Source organism: Cololabis saira, chromosome 16 (assembly GCF_033807715.1).
Source record: "Cololabis saira isolate AMF1-May2022 chromosome 16, fColSai1.1, whole genome shotgun sequence".
NCBI lineage: Eukaryota > Metazoa > Chordata > Actinopteri > Beloniformes > Belonidae > Cololabis > Cololabis saira.
In genome coordinates, this window is record NC_084602.1 from 23,001,519 (window position 1) to 23,018,418 (window position 16,900).

Genomic DNA, 16,900 nt, shown 5'->3' on the forward strand with positions numbered 1-16,900 from the left:
ATGTGAATTGGTGACTATATAATTTTCTCAAACTCCAAGCTAATTTTGCATTGGAAGGTGTCACACCCTAGTGGCCACTCAAGAGAGTTCACTATAGTGACACTTGAGCAGTGATTGAATAAACTGTCCATTTATATCTTTAAAAATGGTAGTTGAAGCCTTCAGGGAGCCTCACTGCTGTCAACTTGATTTCACTGAAAGCTTTACATTTGGATTCATTTAGAGTATTGTGAAATGACTATAACTACCGTTAATTTAAATAATTACATCTTTTATAAACAGATCTTAGGTTATTCATAAAAGAAAAATGTGGAAATTTGACAACAAAGAATGACTTGGAAACAATTATATCCCTCTTGAGTTTTAAAACATGTATGAAAATACATATAATACATTTATAAAGTGTTGCAGTTTACAACAGTTCTACATCCAGAAAAGCAACTCCACACAATGCATTATTCAAATCAATTAAGATTATTTATGCATTAAAAACATGCTGCCGATGATGGGATTCTGTACTTTACATTTTCATTAAGAAGCCGCTGCTGCTGCTGCTTTACCTTCCTCTACTTTTGCTTTTTCCATTTTGCTGGAGCACCTTTTTTAAACTGTTTCTTCTGCGCTGAAACTCTGGCTAGGGCATCTTCGTTCCCTGCACGAGGCATGTTGTGGGGGGAAAGCTTTCCCATTTGAGTCGGGTATTTGGTTTTAATCACATCTCTGAATATATGCTGGGAGATCAAATGCTTCAAATGCCTCTTCATGTCCTTTACCATCCTCTGCTTCTCTCTCTCAGCACAGTCATCTGTCTCTCCACCTGTCGGCACAGATTGTTTTTTCAGTTGTCTTGTCTGTGTTTGGGATTAAACATGTAACTAGAGTGTTTTTCTTATACTTAGTATGTTTATGTTGCCATTACCCAGTAAGAGATCCTCTTCCAGCTCCACTTCCAGGGCCTCTGCTGCTTGTTTGAACCAGGAATTGTGCTGCTTTTCTCTGCTGTTGTAGTACTCGATCTTTTCGATCTTCCTTGCCAGGTTCACTCGCTCCTGTGGAGGGATCATTCTACAGTCAACTACAAAATAAAGACTTTTTGATGTTGCCTAAAATTATTTTTCCAATTTCTATGATGGAATTAATTTTGCAGCCCGGGACATTGCTGATGGGTTTTACCTCGATTGCCACCATGCATTTGTTCTCTATGGGGAATATAGGCAGCTCTTCATCCTTTCCAAGAGTCTTGTAAATCTTTTTGAAGTTTATCATGTCGTCTGGGCCTATTAGCAGCAGACTGAGCCCTTCTTTAGTGGCTCTGGCTGTTCTGCCACTCCGATGGACGTAAGTCTCTGATGTTCTGGGAACCTGGTGTGAACAGGAATATTCTCAGATATACTTACAGCCTACTATTTTATTAAATAAATAATAAGAACCATATTTCATCAACTGTCACTAAAAATCTATACAATTTATGCAAATAATTGTGTAATAGTTCCGCAAATTTCACAAAAAAAATTCCAAATATGGACAACTATCTCAAAAGCAAAGACATGAATATCTTTTGGACAGCTAATGAACATTTACCTGGTAGTGAATAACATGTTGAACATTGGGGATGTCCAGGCCTCTTGCTGCCACATCGGTAGTGAGAAGTACACAGCTGTGAAAAAAATCCCATCACCGTTCAATAAATCATGAAATCAGTGGGGGTGCTGTATATTGGAGTTTAAAATGGTCATTTCCCAAACTCAGTGATTGGTATAACTCAATCTACAACAAAAACACTCATGGGAAACATAATCAAGGCTTTTGGGTGCATACGTGTTTTTACTTTTTATCATAGAACACTGTTAGTAGGTTTAGTCCAAACCAAAGTGAACAGCTTGAGGCTGCTGATGCAAATACCTGCAGGACTCACCTCTCCCTTTCAGCAAACCTCTCCAGGTTTTTGAGGCGTTGTTTCTGGTGCATGTTGGCATGTAGAGGCAGTGGCTCACGGTCCAGGATAACCAGCAAAGAGTTCAGTCTTTTGATGCAGTCTATACTGTTGGCGAACACCATGGTACGCCCCGGATACTGAAGCAAGAAGTAATACAAATAGAAGTCCTTCTCATCTTTCTGACAGTCGATTTTTGTCTCGGTCAGCGTCTCCACAGTCGCCTCCTTCCTGCTGAGGTCGATGACTTTGGGCTTGGACTTAATCCCCACTTTCTCCATGAGGACTTCCAGTTTGGTCCTTTTTTCCAGATTCTTCTTCTTCTTCTGAATGATGCGGGTGGGCAGGCTGTGAACCATTGTCAAAGTGGCAGAGAACACAAATGTCTGCCTTGTTGGGTTGAACTGTGTGGTGTTAAGCATTTCCAGTAGATTCTCCAGCTCTGCAAAGTGTCCTCTTTCTATCATGCGATCGGCTTCATCAATGACCAGACACCTGTATCAAGACAACCGATGATAATAAGATACTATAAAAATCCCAAACAGTACACCATGGCAGATCTGCATACATTTATAATCTATCTAGCATCGATCGCTCTGTCTTAATGACATTCAGGCATTTATGAAACCAACATTCAGCTTTACGGATGTGGCTAAATTCTTAAAAAGGTAAACAGACTCAAAAATAATATCCTTCATCAACATATAGGGATCATTATTGCTATTAGCAATACTATGCATGTAAACAATGTTTATTTATCTGTTTATAGTGTTGAGCTAAAAGTGATGCCTATTGCATATGTTTATAAGTGCCTTGACTCTGTTAAACTTTGCAAGGTAGAACACACCTGTCCATCTTCCAAGTATTACAAAACAATAATGCTTTTTGTCAAACTCTTATGAATAAATAAGAAAGCAGGATTGGATGATAATTGACAGCACACATGTGGGGATTAAACCTACCATGTCGTAACAAACTTTCATTAAATAAAATAGTTTCTATTTAGAAATCTACTCTAGGGAAATCAAACTCTTGTCTGTAGTACATTTATAAGTTCAACTACAGACCACCATGTACTGTATCCTCAAAAAAAAAAAAAGAAAAGAATTAGAGGGGACTCAAACACATTACAACATTACAAATGCTGTGTAGACTGCATTAGTTTAAATTTGCTAAGCATAATAATATGCCTGATGTAAAGCTATATGACTTATAGGACTGTTTCGCTTTCCGTTGTTGTATTTTTGCCATATTGTTATTTAAAGTACAACTTACCATTTTAATTTTATAAATGAGAAAAGGTGTTTAATTGTAACTTACCTGAGCTGTCTGAGGTTGAGCAGATGAGGATGCCGCTCCTTCACCAAGTCCCACAAACGTCCTGGAGTGGCAATAACGATCTCCGGTCTGCGTTTTAACATCCTCCTTTGCTTCTGTTGTGACATCCCACCCACCACTATGGCTGTTTTAATATCTGCAACGCAGAAACACAGAGGATTTGTGACAAAAGGGACACAACCGGAATCAAAAAAAGAAAGAATAATTCAAGATTGCTGGATGTTGACAGACTTGTTCTGTGATGTAGATTTTTCAGTAAGTCTACAATAATTTTCTACAGTGTGTTGTTTTGGTAACTACAATGAGTGATATGGTAAAAAAAATAAAACAAACTTTCTGACAGTTACTGTTGTTTACCAGCTATTTTTTCCCACCAAAATCTGCATTGACCTATGCACTGTTGTCAGCTTCACATCTTTATCTTTCTTGTTATGACGTTAAACTCCACGATTCCAAGATTACACTGGCAATACTTCTTGCGAATAACAACAACTTACCGGTGAACTTTGCGACAGCGTCAATGTGATGTTTGACCTGAACGGCCAGCTCCCTGGTGGGAGTGAGAACCAGTCCAAGAAGAGGCTGACTCTGGCCACCAGCAGCGTTTTCCTCCAAATCAAACGCTGGACTTTCAATGATTGGAACACATCCAAGTTGCGCATTTGGATCTTGATCCTCAATGTCAGGTTCACCTTCATCTGAGTCTTCTTGACATTCATCTATAGCACCTTCATCCTCTTCTTCTGGAGCTTCTACATCGTCATCCGGATCTTCTTTACTTTTTGATTCATCTGCAGATGGTAAATACAAACTCTCCACCATTGAGGGTGGTTCAGTTTTATCATCTACAGTTTTTTCTGTGTTGTTCTTCCAGTCCAGGATGGCATTGATCATGGGGATGCCAAAGGCCAATGTCTTACCACTTCCTGCAATTATACCAACACATTCACTTTACTTAAGAATATTTGGAACAAAGTGTTGTCAGACAAAAAAAAAAAGTAACAAAAACAAGCCTGACAGCAACTTAAAAATGAAAAGCACTTTATCTTACCAGTCTCAGCTGCCCCCAAGATATCCATACGATCTCTGATAGCTGGAGGTAAAGCCAGGACTTGAATTGGCGTAGGTGAACCAAAACCAAGACTGCTTAATGCCTTCAGCACAGAGGGGGGAACAAACAGGTCGTTCCATGCCCCCACATCACAATTTTTGTCATCGGAACCAGAAAGTCCCACATTGGTCCAATTCCTTGCCTGCTTTTTGGGGGGCTGTGTCAGTTTATCCTGGCTGGATATTTCTTTTTCTGATGGAGTTTCCATGCTGGGATCTTTCTCTTCCAGCTGCTGTTTTTTCTTTTTCTTTGATTTCTCTTTCTTCTTTGTATCATTTGATTGTCCATATTCAGAGATAACAGCTGGGCCTTTTGCAGTGTCTTCATCAGTCGCTTTGCTCTCTCCTCCCTCCTCATTTATGGATTTGTCCTCTGGTTCCACATCTTCTTTACCTTTATCGTCTGATTCCACGGACACCTTTGCAGCCACTTTCTTCTTCTTTTTCTTCTTCTTCTTGGCTTTCTTCTTAATTGGTTCAGCTGTGCCCTCTCCATCGTTGCTCTCTCCAGCCTCCTCAGCCTCCCCAGCCTCGTCTACTTTTCTTTTCTTCGCTTTTTTCTTTTTCTTCTCTTTTTCTTTTGCTTTGGTTCCAACCTTGTTGCTGTCTACGAGACGGTAATCTGTCAGCTCTTCAAAGCACACCAGACCCTCCAACCCCTCCTCGGAAAAGATGCTGGGATCAAGCTCAACAGCTTTCCATACGCCTTTCGTGTCGATGCTCCGTTTAGCCGGTCTCCTCTTCATCCCAGAGGAAATCCGTCTGTTGTTAGGTCTCATCTTTTTTGTCTTCATACTTTTTTTACGAAGTTGCCCGTGAATTAATCAACAGTCAACGCGCTAGGAGTTCCTCGAGCTGAGCAGCTACACACACGTGATTTGTTTCACGTAGCTACCAGCTAAGCGCACACGTTGTTGAAATGTGCTTGTAAATATTAAAGCTGGTTTCGTATGATATTATCGTCCGCAGTAACAACAGTAAACAGATACGACTTTACCTTAACTTGATGCGGTTTCTTGACGTTTCAAAATAAAAACACGATTACTTTTGCTCACAACCACGCATGGGACTGGGGCGCCGCCATGACAGCGTGGATGACGTAGTTTGAATAACTTTATTACTTAAAATATGGAGACAGACAGTCGGTCGACTTCACTGCTTTGGTGGTATCTTGGTATTTAAGTTTACTCACGCAAAAAGTACCTTTGCAAGGTAAATGTGCTTTTTAATTCACTGCATTCCTCTGACAATTTTACCTCTCTACACCAGTTAAAACCGCATAAAACTACGGAGCCCCTCTGGTGACATTTGAAAAAAATAAAATAATGCGTGGCCACCAGCCCCCGGGTCTGGCAGTCAGAAGGCGCGCCGATTTTTTCCAGTGGCCAACCGCGGTACTGCAACCAAAAATCCCATGCGGCCCAGAAAGCTTTTTTCCCATAGACCGCAATAGTAAAAGAGAAGCCTCTAAAACTGTTCACAGGACACCTCCAGCTGTAATCCCCGGCAATTACTAATCTTTGTATTCTATATTTTTAAGTCATGGACTTTATATCCGTCAAAAATGTTTTATAACGGCCAGAAAAGTAAAAGAAAAGTCTCTTTCTGGGCGTGACGTCACGGCTGACGTCACAGCCGTGTCCGTGCATTCCACGGATGTTTTATATTAATATATATTATATAATTATATTATATTAATACATTAATAATATATGTAATGCTATACATGTAATAATATACATTAATTAATATATTATATTAATACATATTATATTAATATTCGCGGCATTGCCCCGGGGCATGATGGGAGGCCCCAGAGCATCATGGGAGGTGACTCAACTGCGCATGCTCTATGGGCCGCTGTATGCGGAAGTAAACCCGGAAGTCAGAGATTTTTTCGGCGGATGCGCTGGCTGAGCAGAATGCATTGAAATGAATGGGCAGCCATTTTTAGTCTCCGATCCAGTTTCTATAATACATCCATGGTGGCCACGCATTATTTTATTTTTTTCAAATGTCACCAGAAGGGCGCCGTAGAAAATTGCCATACATTTCAACATATTCAATTCAATTCAATTCACACTTTATTAGAGACACATCTCGAGAAGAGGTCCATAGTACCATAAAATTATACATACAACATACACGATATAAAAGACGACAACAACAACCACAATACAGAAGACTTAAAAACAACAGTGACACGAAAAGAAAACGGTGTCAAGCGCAAGTGTCCAGACATGAACGCCAGTGGTTCCACAACATAGATGTGAACCTGACTGAGCTAAGTGCAGGATTCATTAAGCAGGTACACTGCAAAAACTCAAAATCTTACCAGGAATATTTGTCTTATTTCTATTTAAAATGTCAAATTTTTAGTAAAAAAATCTCATTACACAAAACAAGAATCATTACCAGAAAAATAACTTATTTGACAATTTTCACCTGTTTCAAGTAAATTTTCACTTGAAATAAGTAGAAAAATCTGCCAGTGGGACAAGATTTATCTTCTCATTACAAGCAAAAAAATATTGTTCCACTGGCAGATTTCTCTACTTATTTTAAGTGAAAATCTACTTGAAACAGGTGACAATTGTTGTTTTTTTCCAGTGATGAGTCTTGTTTTAAGTGTAATGAGATTTTCTTTGACTAAAAATGAGACATTTTTACTAGAAAAAAGTCAAATTCATATCAAATTCCGTAGCACAGCAGCACAGGTTGGTACTCCAACACTAACAAACATATGACTGGCACTACAGCTCCTTGGGACTTTAAGAAGCAGCTTCATACAGTCATTATAAGCCACAGTGAGCCTCTGCATGCTGCTTTTCTTGTACCGACACCACAAGTGGCCAGTGTATAGGGATGTACAATATGTCTTAAACAAAGACATTTTAACATCCACCGAGCACATGCTGAATTTGTGCGGCAGCATTTTAGCTTGGGTATACATTCTTCAACACTGTCTATGAATATCTCTGTCATCAGAGAGATCGTTAGTCATAAAATGACCGAGGTATTTCACCTCGTCACACTCGGTGAGGGCAGAGTCTGCCAGAAAGAAGTCAGGAAAATCAAACTTTCTATTTCCCCGGCTACGGACAATCATCACATTACTCTTCTTTGTATTATATTTAATATCATATTCAGAGCCATACTGAGAACATGTCCTCAGCAGGTGCTGGAGGCCAGCACTATATGGACTGAAAATAACAAGATAATCCGCGTACATGTGGTTGACAAGTACATCATCACCTTTCATGCAACCTGTTCCACACTTATTCAACTGCACAGAAGGGTCCTCCATATAAATATTAAACAGGACCGGTGACAAAATCCCTCCCTGCCGAACACCATTGGTAACATGGAATGGAGCCGATACAGAGCTTCCCCACTGAACTCTCATAGTCTGCTGTGCATACTAGTAAACCAGAATACCAGTAAACCAGAATTCTGACAAGGTAACCAGGAACACCTCTCACACTCAATTTGCTAAATAACTTTTCATGGTTAACAAATATAATAAATATTTTTGCAGCAAAACCCTAATGCCGATGCACCTTTTAACTTACACCATTATAGTTTTATACATGTATACTGTTATAGCACTTTATAGAGCGAATAATGTATAGTACTTGCCATATTTGGCATTAGTTTCCCCTTAAAAATGTTCAAAAACTGTTTGTGAATTGTTGGCATTGTCAGTAAACTTAGTGAAACTTAATTTTAGAGTTGAAGCATAAGTACGTTTATAAACTTTATTAGGAATCATTAGTTATCAGCAAATGTTTATGAGTGAAGCCTTTAGTTATAAATGTATGTAAGTCAAGAAGGATTTCTATTCCCTTGACAGCAAAGATAAGACCAAATGCAATTCAGCAACCTAACAGTAAAGGTTTCTATGTGGAATTATTATGTATTTGTAAATAAGTTATTGATAAAATATATATGATGACGAACAATCGCATCTACTTTTGGTAAAAACTGGTAATTGACCGGTAGGTGATCCCTTGAAAGCTCTGCTGCACCTACAGTAACAAATGCTAAAAACAAGCATCCTGCTGAAGAGAAACAAATACTAGATGGCAACAGTTTAAACGGTGTGAAAACTCAAAAGATATACTGCTGTAGTTCATTTTTTAAGACAGTTGTCAATTTCTCAACTTTTTATTAAATTCAGTCGTTTGACACCTTATGAAAAGTGCTGTATAGGAAAAGTGACAAATGATTTTTTCATTACAACAGTAATCCATTCTTTGGAAAGTGGTTAAGAATGAGTAAAAGATACAATAATGTGTATGTACATTTTTTTTATTGATCTCTTACATGGAGCTTTCACAGAGCAGATTAAAACAAGCTTTTCAAACTAATATATGATTTTAAAAAAATCTACAGTTTAAAAGAACCCAGAGTAAACCCCATTTCACATGCAAGCTACTTCAAAGCTCAAAAAGTAACAGTGGTGATGACTAGTTTTTGGTGGGGTCAATCACCCGGCCCATGAACAGCAGAGAGAGAGTCTCTTCGTGGTATATGAAGAAGAAGAAGGGTCTGTTGACAGTGAACATCCTCGGCAGGGAATATGGGATGATGCCAGTTGTGGTGGCAGCTGCAGCAGTCGTTCCAGTCTCATCCACTTCGATCACAGCTTTGTGCAGCACCTGGGGTTGTATCACAGAGTTAAAAGTCATTAGCTGGATGGTTTAGAATATGCATGAATCTTGTTACAACATGTTGAAATTGTAAACTAACCTCTGACACCATGGGGGTTTTACCCTGACTGAGCCTTGTCAGATTGGCTGAATTGCTAAATAGACTGACCATGCCCATATTTGGCAGGATATTGTGCAAGGAATATGACCGGTCCATCTTGAATTTTGGCATGTTGACTTCCAGTTTCCTATGAACAAGAAATTATGCAATATGTGGAATTCACTGATATTATGTAGGCTTTATCATAAATAAAATAAAGCATACAGGAAGACAAACATTACAGCTAAATTTGGAAATACATTTTCTTCATCAAACTTACATTTTTGTCAGACGTTTGGTCCAGCTGAGAAACCTCTTAGCAGTGATCTCCTCATCTATTACAGTGTAGTCCCTGCCTTTGTCAGGGAGCAGGATAAGCATGGAAACACCTTCCTGATAAGGCAGCTTAAGCACTCGGGCTCCAAGAGGAATATCTTCCATTGTGTAGAACTTGTCCTCCTTAAACATCATAGGGACTTGCACAATATTGTAGTTGTCAATGTGAAAGGGCGCTTCTCTGGTCAAGTTGGAATTAAAAGGATTAATCCAAGCTCCTGTGAAGGGGATAAAATTGTTTGCTTAGATATGAGCACTAAAGGGCAAAAGTGCACTCAACTCAACTCACCCTGGAAGAATATAGTGTTGATTAGGAGGAGCTGGGTAAGTTCATCTAAGGAAGAGATCATTTCTGTGATTTTGTTTTGAGTCTTTTGCTCGATGTATTCATTGATGTAACTGATGCTTCCGCTTGTATCCGAAAAGTTGACACTTTTGACGTCGGCATTAAAAAACGTCTTCATGTTGTCCTCAAATGTCTTCATTACCTCGAATTGCTGACGGATAAAGAGGGCCATATTTTGGTCCACCCTCAGAGATCCATTTTGTGCCATGTTCTCATTAAGGAGTTGGAAAAGTTTGGGGATAAGCTCTGGCTGGTCTGCCGTCTCCAGCTGTTCCAGGTTGAGCCCCTCCAGGATCTCCTTACGTGTGATGCCGTCAGAGGCCATTAAGAGTGCGGCGAAACTAGTGGAGATGCTCAGAGGTGAGAAGAAGATGTTCTTGTCATGATAACTGGATATTTTTCTATAGAGATTCATGGCAAAGTCCATGTTTTTGTAGGCGAGGTCTGAAATGGTGGCATTCTGAAGTGGTGCTTGATGGACAGGAGCAATGAAGCACAAGAACGTTAGAAGGAAAATAAATGCCATTTTCATTCTGGGCACCAACACGACTTCAAACCAGAAAGGTTTGGGTGTACAACCTGAAACATATGTATTTTAAGATGTTAAAAACAAACATTCAACCTAACATGAAGACAGATTACCACCATAATGAGTCAGTTTTCACACATATACAAATAATAAAGTCATAATAAATTCAGTTTGGACTAATTTACAGAGCTCAAAATCTAACTAACTGCCATACGTACCTTTCCGCTCAGTCCAGAGGGTTTCTGAAAACTCCATCTATTATTTGGGGAAACAAAGTGCAAGTATGCTCTTACAGTTATATATTAACCAGAAGGAACAAAGTTATTGAGGACTCCCCTTTTACTCACAGCTGGCCTCTCACATGTTCATCCTACACATTGCTTCAAATAATTCTCTACATGATTTAATTGAGCTAAAATGGATAATTTCTATCGCCACTTTCTATTCTGGGTTTGGTTGTGTAAGCATTATGTTACAGTTGTGTTAGTACATTCTGCTGCAGGTTTGTGTATTGTTTGTTGGTGCCTTTGTTCAGATTTACCACGCAGAACTATTGTTTCAGTGTGGCTGTTCAGCAGTTCCTGCCCCCCTTTCTTTTTGGTATTTGCGATGTTACAGCTGACATCATCAACCCAAGTGCAATGTTGTGCAATGTCTTATACTGTACGCTGAGCTCAATTATATTCTTCATTATTTTGAACAAGCTTGTAAATGACCAAAAAGTATGATTGGATCTGTTTAAAGGGTGGTGTGTTGGTCAACCTGAGTTGTTAAAGTACAGCGAACTAAACATCTTACTGTTTAAACGCAGCTTGTTTTTTTTTTTTTTTTTTTTTTTACATACCTGACACAGCAGGTGTAACCTGGGGTACATCATAGTCAAGGTGTTTCATATTTTTTGTTGCAAGTGAAAACACCTACTAATTCAGTTTCATGTGCTCTGCAAAGATGAATGTGTAGACTTGCCTGGATTACATCTCTACACTGCACTGCAGACTGATGGACATAAAAATAGTCATTACTGAGTCTACCACGTTCCTAGTCAGATTGCATTTTACAGAACAAGATACAAAATGTGTTATTTTAACTGATTTATTTGAATATTTATGACTTTTTTGTTCTTAGGTGACATCACAAGAACAACCATTGAATAAATGAGCCAAGACTAATCGTTCAGGTACTGAGTGTCACTTTAATCCTGGAACAGTAATCAATATATTAAAATGAAAGAATGTGAAGTGCCAACATGAAACACAAACAGTGATTCATTACATACGGTAAGAAAGCCTTGAATGATGGAAATGCAGTGACAAAGATCCCAAGTGGATTTGAAATAGAGAGAGAAAGAAAAAACAAAACAAACAAACAGCTGAACAAAACAAACAAAGCAACAATGAAAACATGGGATATTCCTGGAAATCGTCCTGAACAGCATGTCCAACTCTGCATGACTTCCGCTACTTTTGCAGAGGCATTCAGGTATATCCAGATTCAGTCGTCACGGCTTCAACAGCACATTAAATATAACTTCTCATAAATATTAATTCTGTTAGTGCTGTTATATGAGTGATTTAGATAAAATCATTTTATAGTGTTTTTCAGGATTAAACTTGAATTTGGTGGAGAAAAACTGGATAAAATACAACAAACTCTCAAAAGTGCATAAACTGTGATATAGTTTAAATGTTTTATCTATTAGGATTTTCAATTATGAAACTCACTAATATTTATTTTTTAGATGATTTTGCTTCTGAATATCACCAATAAACACACCTTCCATTGTCTTTAGGCCATGGCAACCTTATTCAAACCTATGCATCTTTAAATCATTATCGGAATACAAAATAAGTCAAATCAGTGCAATGAAATAAGCATTTTTGGGGTTGCAACATGCAAGAATTAGAAGGGGTAGCCATTGTTCTGCTTTTAAAAATATTTAATGAGTCTTTTGACATGATGTCACAAAATGTTTTATGACAAATTCAAACAAAAAGAAAGAATAGATGAAGTTAATGCCAGTGACTTTTGGTGTTTTGGTTTAAAATGATCCTACTGTGCCTAAAAAAAAAAGTAATGTTATTAAACTATCAGCTGCAGCTTCATTATTGTACTAATTGCTTCTTTGTTCACCTAAAAGGTCAGGATATGGACAAGAAAGAAAAAAATATGCACAAGAAAATAGCTCAAAAATTTCAAATCAGACAAATTGACCTTAAACTGTGTTTGTATGGTCCTATTCCTACCGGTACTTGTACACGCAATTGAAATAATGTGATGACATCAAATAATATGCTGTTACCTTGAAAAACCTCAGGGGAGGTCGCTTGAAGATGTTCATGCAAAAAGACTAGCGATATTTGACATAAATGGTCCACTCGTTTTAGTGCTACTGGCTGAAACAGTGAGGCAAGAGCTTAATAAATTATTTAAAAACTATTCTGATTACCTCATATGTTGAATGTTTTCATGACACTTGTGTTCCACAAACCAAATCCCAAAAGCAGAAGGATCTGTTATTGTCAATCAAGATTTTACCAATGGTCAAAATATTGGTCTCTTATGGCTTTCATCTCAGCATTGTTTTCACCTCCAAACAAGTAAACACACTTTTTTGCATGTTATTTCTTTCCATGTCTTCCAGAAAAAGAAAAAGAAGAATAAAAAACAGTATACAATAGAAATAGAAGGCGCCATGGTAAAAAGGCAATTTGCAAACTTGGATTAACTGCATTACGAGTCCTCTTGAGTCCAGTGGTCACCCTTTTCCCAGTCTAAGCACTTCACCAAGTCAGATTAGATAAAGTGCTGCCTTTTCTTTAACGCTCTCTTCTCTGTGGCCTGTCAGCAAACTAACTGGGGGGGAAACCACATGCCAGCCTTCTGGCTGTCATTATGTTTGCATGAGCAAAAGGTTAAAGGTGGGAGCAAAAAAGCTACCCCTCTGAGGGACTTTCAATCCAGGCCGCTGGTAAACAATGTAGGCAAACCATTCTCAAGTTTACTGGCTGGGCTTCTGTTGTTGGTCCTCCTCTGAGCCAATGTTTACTGGCTCTAGTAAAAAAGGAAAAATACCTAAATTAATATTCTACAATATTCTTGGACAAGGTATTAAATTCCATTCATTTTAAAATCTGGTTTTGTTAAATGATCTCACCTGAGCTGCTTGTTGAATGTGTGCCCGGTTGCTGAGGAATGTTTGGTTGAGCTTGTTGCTGCTGCCTAAACAGTCAACAGAGATGAGCTGCATCAAAATACACGTATGTATTTTTGATTCATTTTAAAGGGGCTTTATGCAGTGATGTTTGTAGGGCTCTGTTGGTGTTTTACACAAACCAGTTCAACTTACCGATCAAAGTAGGCCTGCCTCCTCTTCCTCAGCTCCTCTGCAGTAAGTGCCTCATTCTGGCTTTCTTTCTGTCCCAAAGTAGCACTCCCTGCAGCCTGGCTCGCTGATTTTACATTTCCCACTTCACATTCTGATGACCTGTTGCTCATCACTGCTCCTATAAAAATAACATATGAAGATCCGTATTTTAGCCCTCACAATTGTCAAGTAGTTTATAAAAGTGTTTTAAAAATTGTTGACCTACATTTTTAATCCTTGTAATGACTCCTTTTAAACATTTCTTTTTTTTTTACCTTGCATACTAAGCTGTATGGCCCTGCGGAGATCAGCTTCTTCATCTTCTACATCTATATCCTGTCTGCTGAGTGCCAGGGCTTTCTTCAGTTCTTCATCTTCATCCACGACCTCATCTGCTACACCGAAACCTACGTCCGTTTGAACCAGAGCGGCAGCTCTGCTGCTCAGAGTAAAAGGCGTAATCAATAAAGTAAGTCTTTGTCTTTAGGTCAGAACTTAAAGTATTATGTTGCAGAAACATACCCAGAACTTGTCTGGGCCTCTTCCTCTCCAATGAGTCTGGGCCGCTGCTGCTGCTGGACCCGCATGATCCCAAGAATCTGCTCTGCCTCACACTCAGGGAGATTTCCTCTGATCACAAAGATGGAATAACCTGCACGAATACACCTTTTATGACCTTTTCTTCAGCTCAAAATCTATTCATATGGTAAAAAAAACAACAACATTAATTTTACATTACCTTCTTGCTGTAGTTGTGCAAGGAAAAGGGCTAAATATGTGTCTGATATCAATTCTGGTCCAGTCAACAAAGAATTCAGGTTAAACCACTGCAACATGAACAAAATGTCTTGGGTGAATCAACTTACATTGGTGAAATTTATAAAAAAGTGAAAGAGTGCTTCATACCTGCTGTCCAAGTTTGCGTATAGTGAACCAGTGTTCCTTATAGTTGCAAATGAAGGCTTTCTCATTTCTACAACATAAAAAACAAGCACCAGGTTTCACTGTAAATGTAAATGCAGGTTAACCTCTTGTACATTAAGCCTTATAAATTAAACCTTACATTGGATTTATCAGCAGGCTCTGGTACTCCCGACTATTGAAGAGGATCAACTCCAAGCCCCACACTCGGAGTGCATTGCTTATTACCTAAAATCAGTTGATCAGAGGAGTGATTCCACAAGAATTCCTATTGGAGTACTTATTTTAAAAGTAGTTGTAAAAATAAAATAGAATATTTAACATACTTGTATTGAAAAGAACCCACTGTCATCCATGTTCCCAGATGGTTGCTATACATGGAATAAAACAATAAACAGTTTGTAACAATATAATAATCTCTATAAATATGCTGCAACATCAACATCAGTCTTCGATGTCTACTCACCTGTAAGAAAGTCCGGTACTCCTCACTGCCCATACCCCCCTCTGCCATCCTCATCCTCTCTTCTTCATCGAGCTGATGAGCTATAGATGACAGGTCTACAGGAGTAAAATACTCACCCTGCAAAAGGTTGTTGAGGCAGTGCTGGGCACACAGAGAGCCTTCTTGCTGTAAATAAAGGATTTCTCACGTTAAACCCCTCTTTGTATTATGATTTCCAACGTCATACTACAATTTCATAATATTCATAACAATTGAGCTGACCATAGGAGAATAAAAAAAAAAAAGAAGAGACACAGAAACAGTTTCTACCCCCAAGCTGTTGCTCTGATGAACTCTCATCACTCATAGTCTCAGAGTAATCAATCACTGTTTATTTGTTTATTTAAAATGGATCCCCATTAGTCTTCGCCATGGGAAGACTATTCTTCCTGGGGTCCACACATAGACATACAAAAGATAATATAAAAGATGATAATATAATAATAATAATATAATAACAACATGACAATAATCCAACTCAAAAAGGGTGAAAAATCTTCAATTCCTGAAATAATAAATTGAACCAAAAATAAAAGATTAAGTAACCAACTATCCACATCCTAAGTAGCATTATTTGCTACTATCACCAGATCTGTTCTGCTTATAAACAAGATAGTTTACACCGACTTTATAATATACTCATCCCTCTATTTATAGAAGTATAAATATATATTACATATCATAATATACTTATACATTATAATATACTCATACTTCTAAACTATATATACACTCATAGCCTACAGAGATTTAGAATATATGTACTATTAAATTTGTAATATACATACAATTTGCACAATAATCACAATATATACCTCGGAGAGATCATAACTTCCTTCTGAACTACAGCCTGCTTCAGTCTTTTTTTAAACTTAAATAAACTGTGCAATAATAATAATAATAATAATAACAATAATATTCTGTAACAATGCACCTTTCAATAACCATGTCTACCTCATACTGCTGCACATTTCACTTTTTTTAAATTGTATATATGTTAATAGAGCTGTCATTTGTCTATTTACTGTACAGTGAGCGAAAATAACCGAGTTAAATTCCCTGTCTTGTTTGACCTGACTTGGCCAATAAACCTGATTCTGATTCTAAGATGTTAGTTATAAACAGGTAGCTGAACGGCATAAACAAGCTGTATTTCTCCTCTGTAATAATCCCTCTCGCTCGTTAGAGGGAAAAATCGATCTGTTACTACCATCTGAAAAGAAACTTTGAACAATGTTAGATTAGCACGTGAATTAGCGTGCAGCAGTCTGAGCAACAATAGTGCCAAACAACAACACAAATGCCTTAGCAACGGCGACAGGATGCTGGTGCGAAAACCGCAGCCAAACGTCCCCTCGCTCTCCGAGCAAACGCGTGTAAACATGTGCAGTTAAACGCCTTAGGTTGAAAATTGTAACCTACTTTCTCATGAAATATGGAATCCATATTCAGCTCTCTGTCAAAACATTCAACTCTGACCTCTGACCCCGGTGCTTCTCATGCATCACGGGGAAGAGCGGGGACTCGTCCCCGGCAGCGCCCCCTGGTGGTCGGGGCGCCGGGATCCCTCTGATCCTCTTCTTTATGGATATAAGCTTCTGAAACTCTTACTGAGTGTAACATTTTCCTTTTTAATGTTATTAAACCATCAGCTGCAGCTTCATTATTGTACTAATTGCTTATTTGTTCCCCTAAAAGGTCAGGATATGGACAAGAAAGAAAAAAATATGCACAAGAAAATAGCTCCAAAATTCCAAATCAGACAA

At 38.3% G+C, this 16,900-nt stretch overlaps 3 protein-coding genes across 3 annotated transcripts; all 3 read right to left on the reverse strand.

Moving 5' to 3' along the window:
• Positions 1-275: 275 nt before the first annotated feature.
• On the reverse strand, positions 276-5,470 carry ddx24 (DEAD (Asp-Glu-Ala-Asp) box helicase 24). The gene is made up of 8 exons (XM_061744153.1): positions 4,323-5,470; positions 3,769-4,197; positions 3,254-3,407; positions 1,916-2,428; positions 1,582-1,657; positions 1,174-1,362; positions 920-1,049; positions 276-817 (listed from the first exon to the last, which is right to left on the reverse strand). The coding sequence occupies exons 1-8, from the start codon at positions 5,173-5,175 to the stop codon at positions 567-569; spliced, it is 2,595 nt and encodes an 864-aa protein (XP_061600137.1). The 5' UTR covers positions 5,176-5,470; the 3' UTR covers positions 276-566.
• Positions 5,471-8,676: 3,206 nt separating this feature from the next.
• On the reverse strand, positions 8,677-10,614 carry serpina10b (serpin peptidase inhibitor, clade A (alpha-1 antiproteinase, antitrypsin), member 10b). The gene is made up of 5 exons (XM_061744154.1): positions 10,563-10,614; positions 9,759-10,394; positions 9,414-9,687; positions 9,134-9,281; positions 8,677-9,042 (listed from the first exon to the last, which is right to left on the reverse strand). Exons 1-5 carry the CDS (start codon positions 10,597-10,599, stop codon positions 8,851-8,853), a joined length of 1,287 nt encoding a protein of 428 aa, XP_061600138.1. The 5' UTR covers positions 10,600-10,614; the 3' UTR covers positions 8,677-8,850.
• A 902-nt stretch (positions 10,615-11,516) lies between these two features.
• atxn3 (ataxin 3) lies at positions 11,517-16,607 on the reverse strand. The gene is made up of 11 exons (XM_061744156.1): positions 16,557-16,607; positions 15,096-15,260; positions 14,956-15,000; positions 14,772-14,857; positions 14,615-14,681; positions 14,448-14,535; positions 14,231-14,360; positions 13,984-14,147; positions 13,691-13,847; positions 13,499-13,563; positions 11,517-13,395 (listed from the first exon to the last, which is right to left on the reverse strand). The coding sequence occupies exons 1-11, from the start codon at positions 16,578-16,580 to the stop codon at positions 13,343-13,345; spliced, it is 1,044 nt and encodes a 347-aa protein (XP_061600140.1). The 5' UTR covers positions 16,581-16,607; the 3' UTR covers positions 11,517-13,342.
• Between the last annotated feature and the right edge of the window lie 293 nt (positions 16,608-16,900).

Bases quoted from the DNA above. Each gene is read 5' to 3' on its own strand.
- ddx24 (XM_061744153.1), bottom strand. From the start codon at position 5,175: ATGAAGACAAAAAAGATGAGACCTAACAACAGACGGATTTCCTCTGGG. The intron at 4,198-4,322 runs GTAAGATAAAGT...GTATAATTGCAG, and splicing joins CTTGGGGGCAGCTGAGACTG to GAAGTGGTAAGACATTGGCC. The intron at 2,429-3,253 runs GTAAGTTACAAT...GTCTTGATACAG, and splicing joins CTCAACCTCAGACAGCTCAG to GTGTCTGGTCATTGATGAAG.
- serpina10b (XM_061744154.1), bottom strand. From the start codon at position 10,599: ATGGAGTTTTCAGAAACCCTCTGGACTGAGCGGAAAG. The intron at 9,688-9,758 runs GTGAGTTGAGTT...TCCCCTTCACAG, and splicing joins CAACACTATATTCTTCCAGG to GAGCTTGGATTAATCCTTTT. The intron at 9,282-9,413 runs GTAAGTTTGATG...TCTTGTTCATAG, and splicing joins ACCAAACGTCTGACAAAAAT to GAAACTGGAAGTCAACATGC.
- atxn3 (XM_061744156.1), bottom strand. From the start codon at position 16,580: ATGGATTCCATATTTCATGAGAAA. The intron at 14,858-14,955 runs GTATGTTAAATA...AACTGATTTTAG, and splicing joins GTGGGTTCTTTTCAATACAA to GTAATAAGCAATGCACTCCG. The intron at 13,396-13,498 runs GTGAGATCATTT...CTTTTTTACTAG, and splicing joins ACATTCAACAAGCAGCTCAG to AGCCAGTAAACATTGGCTCA.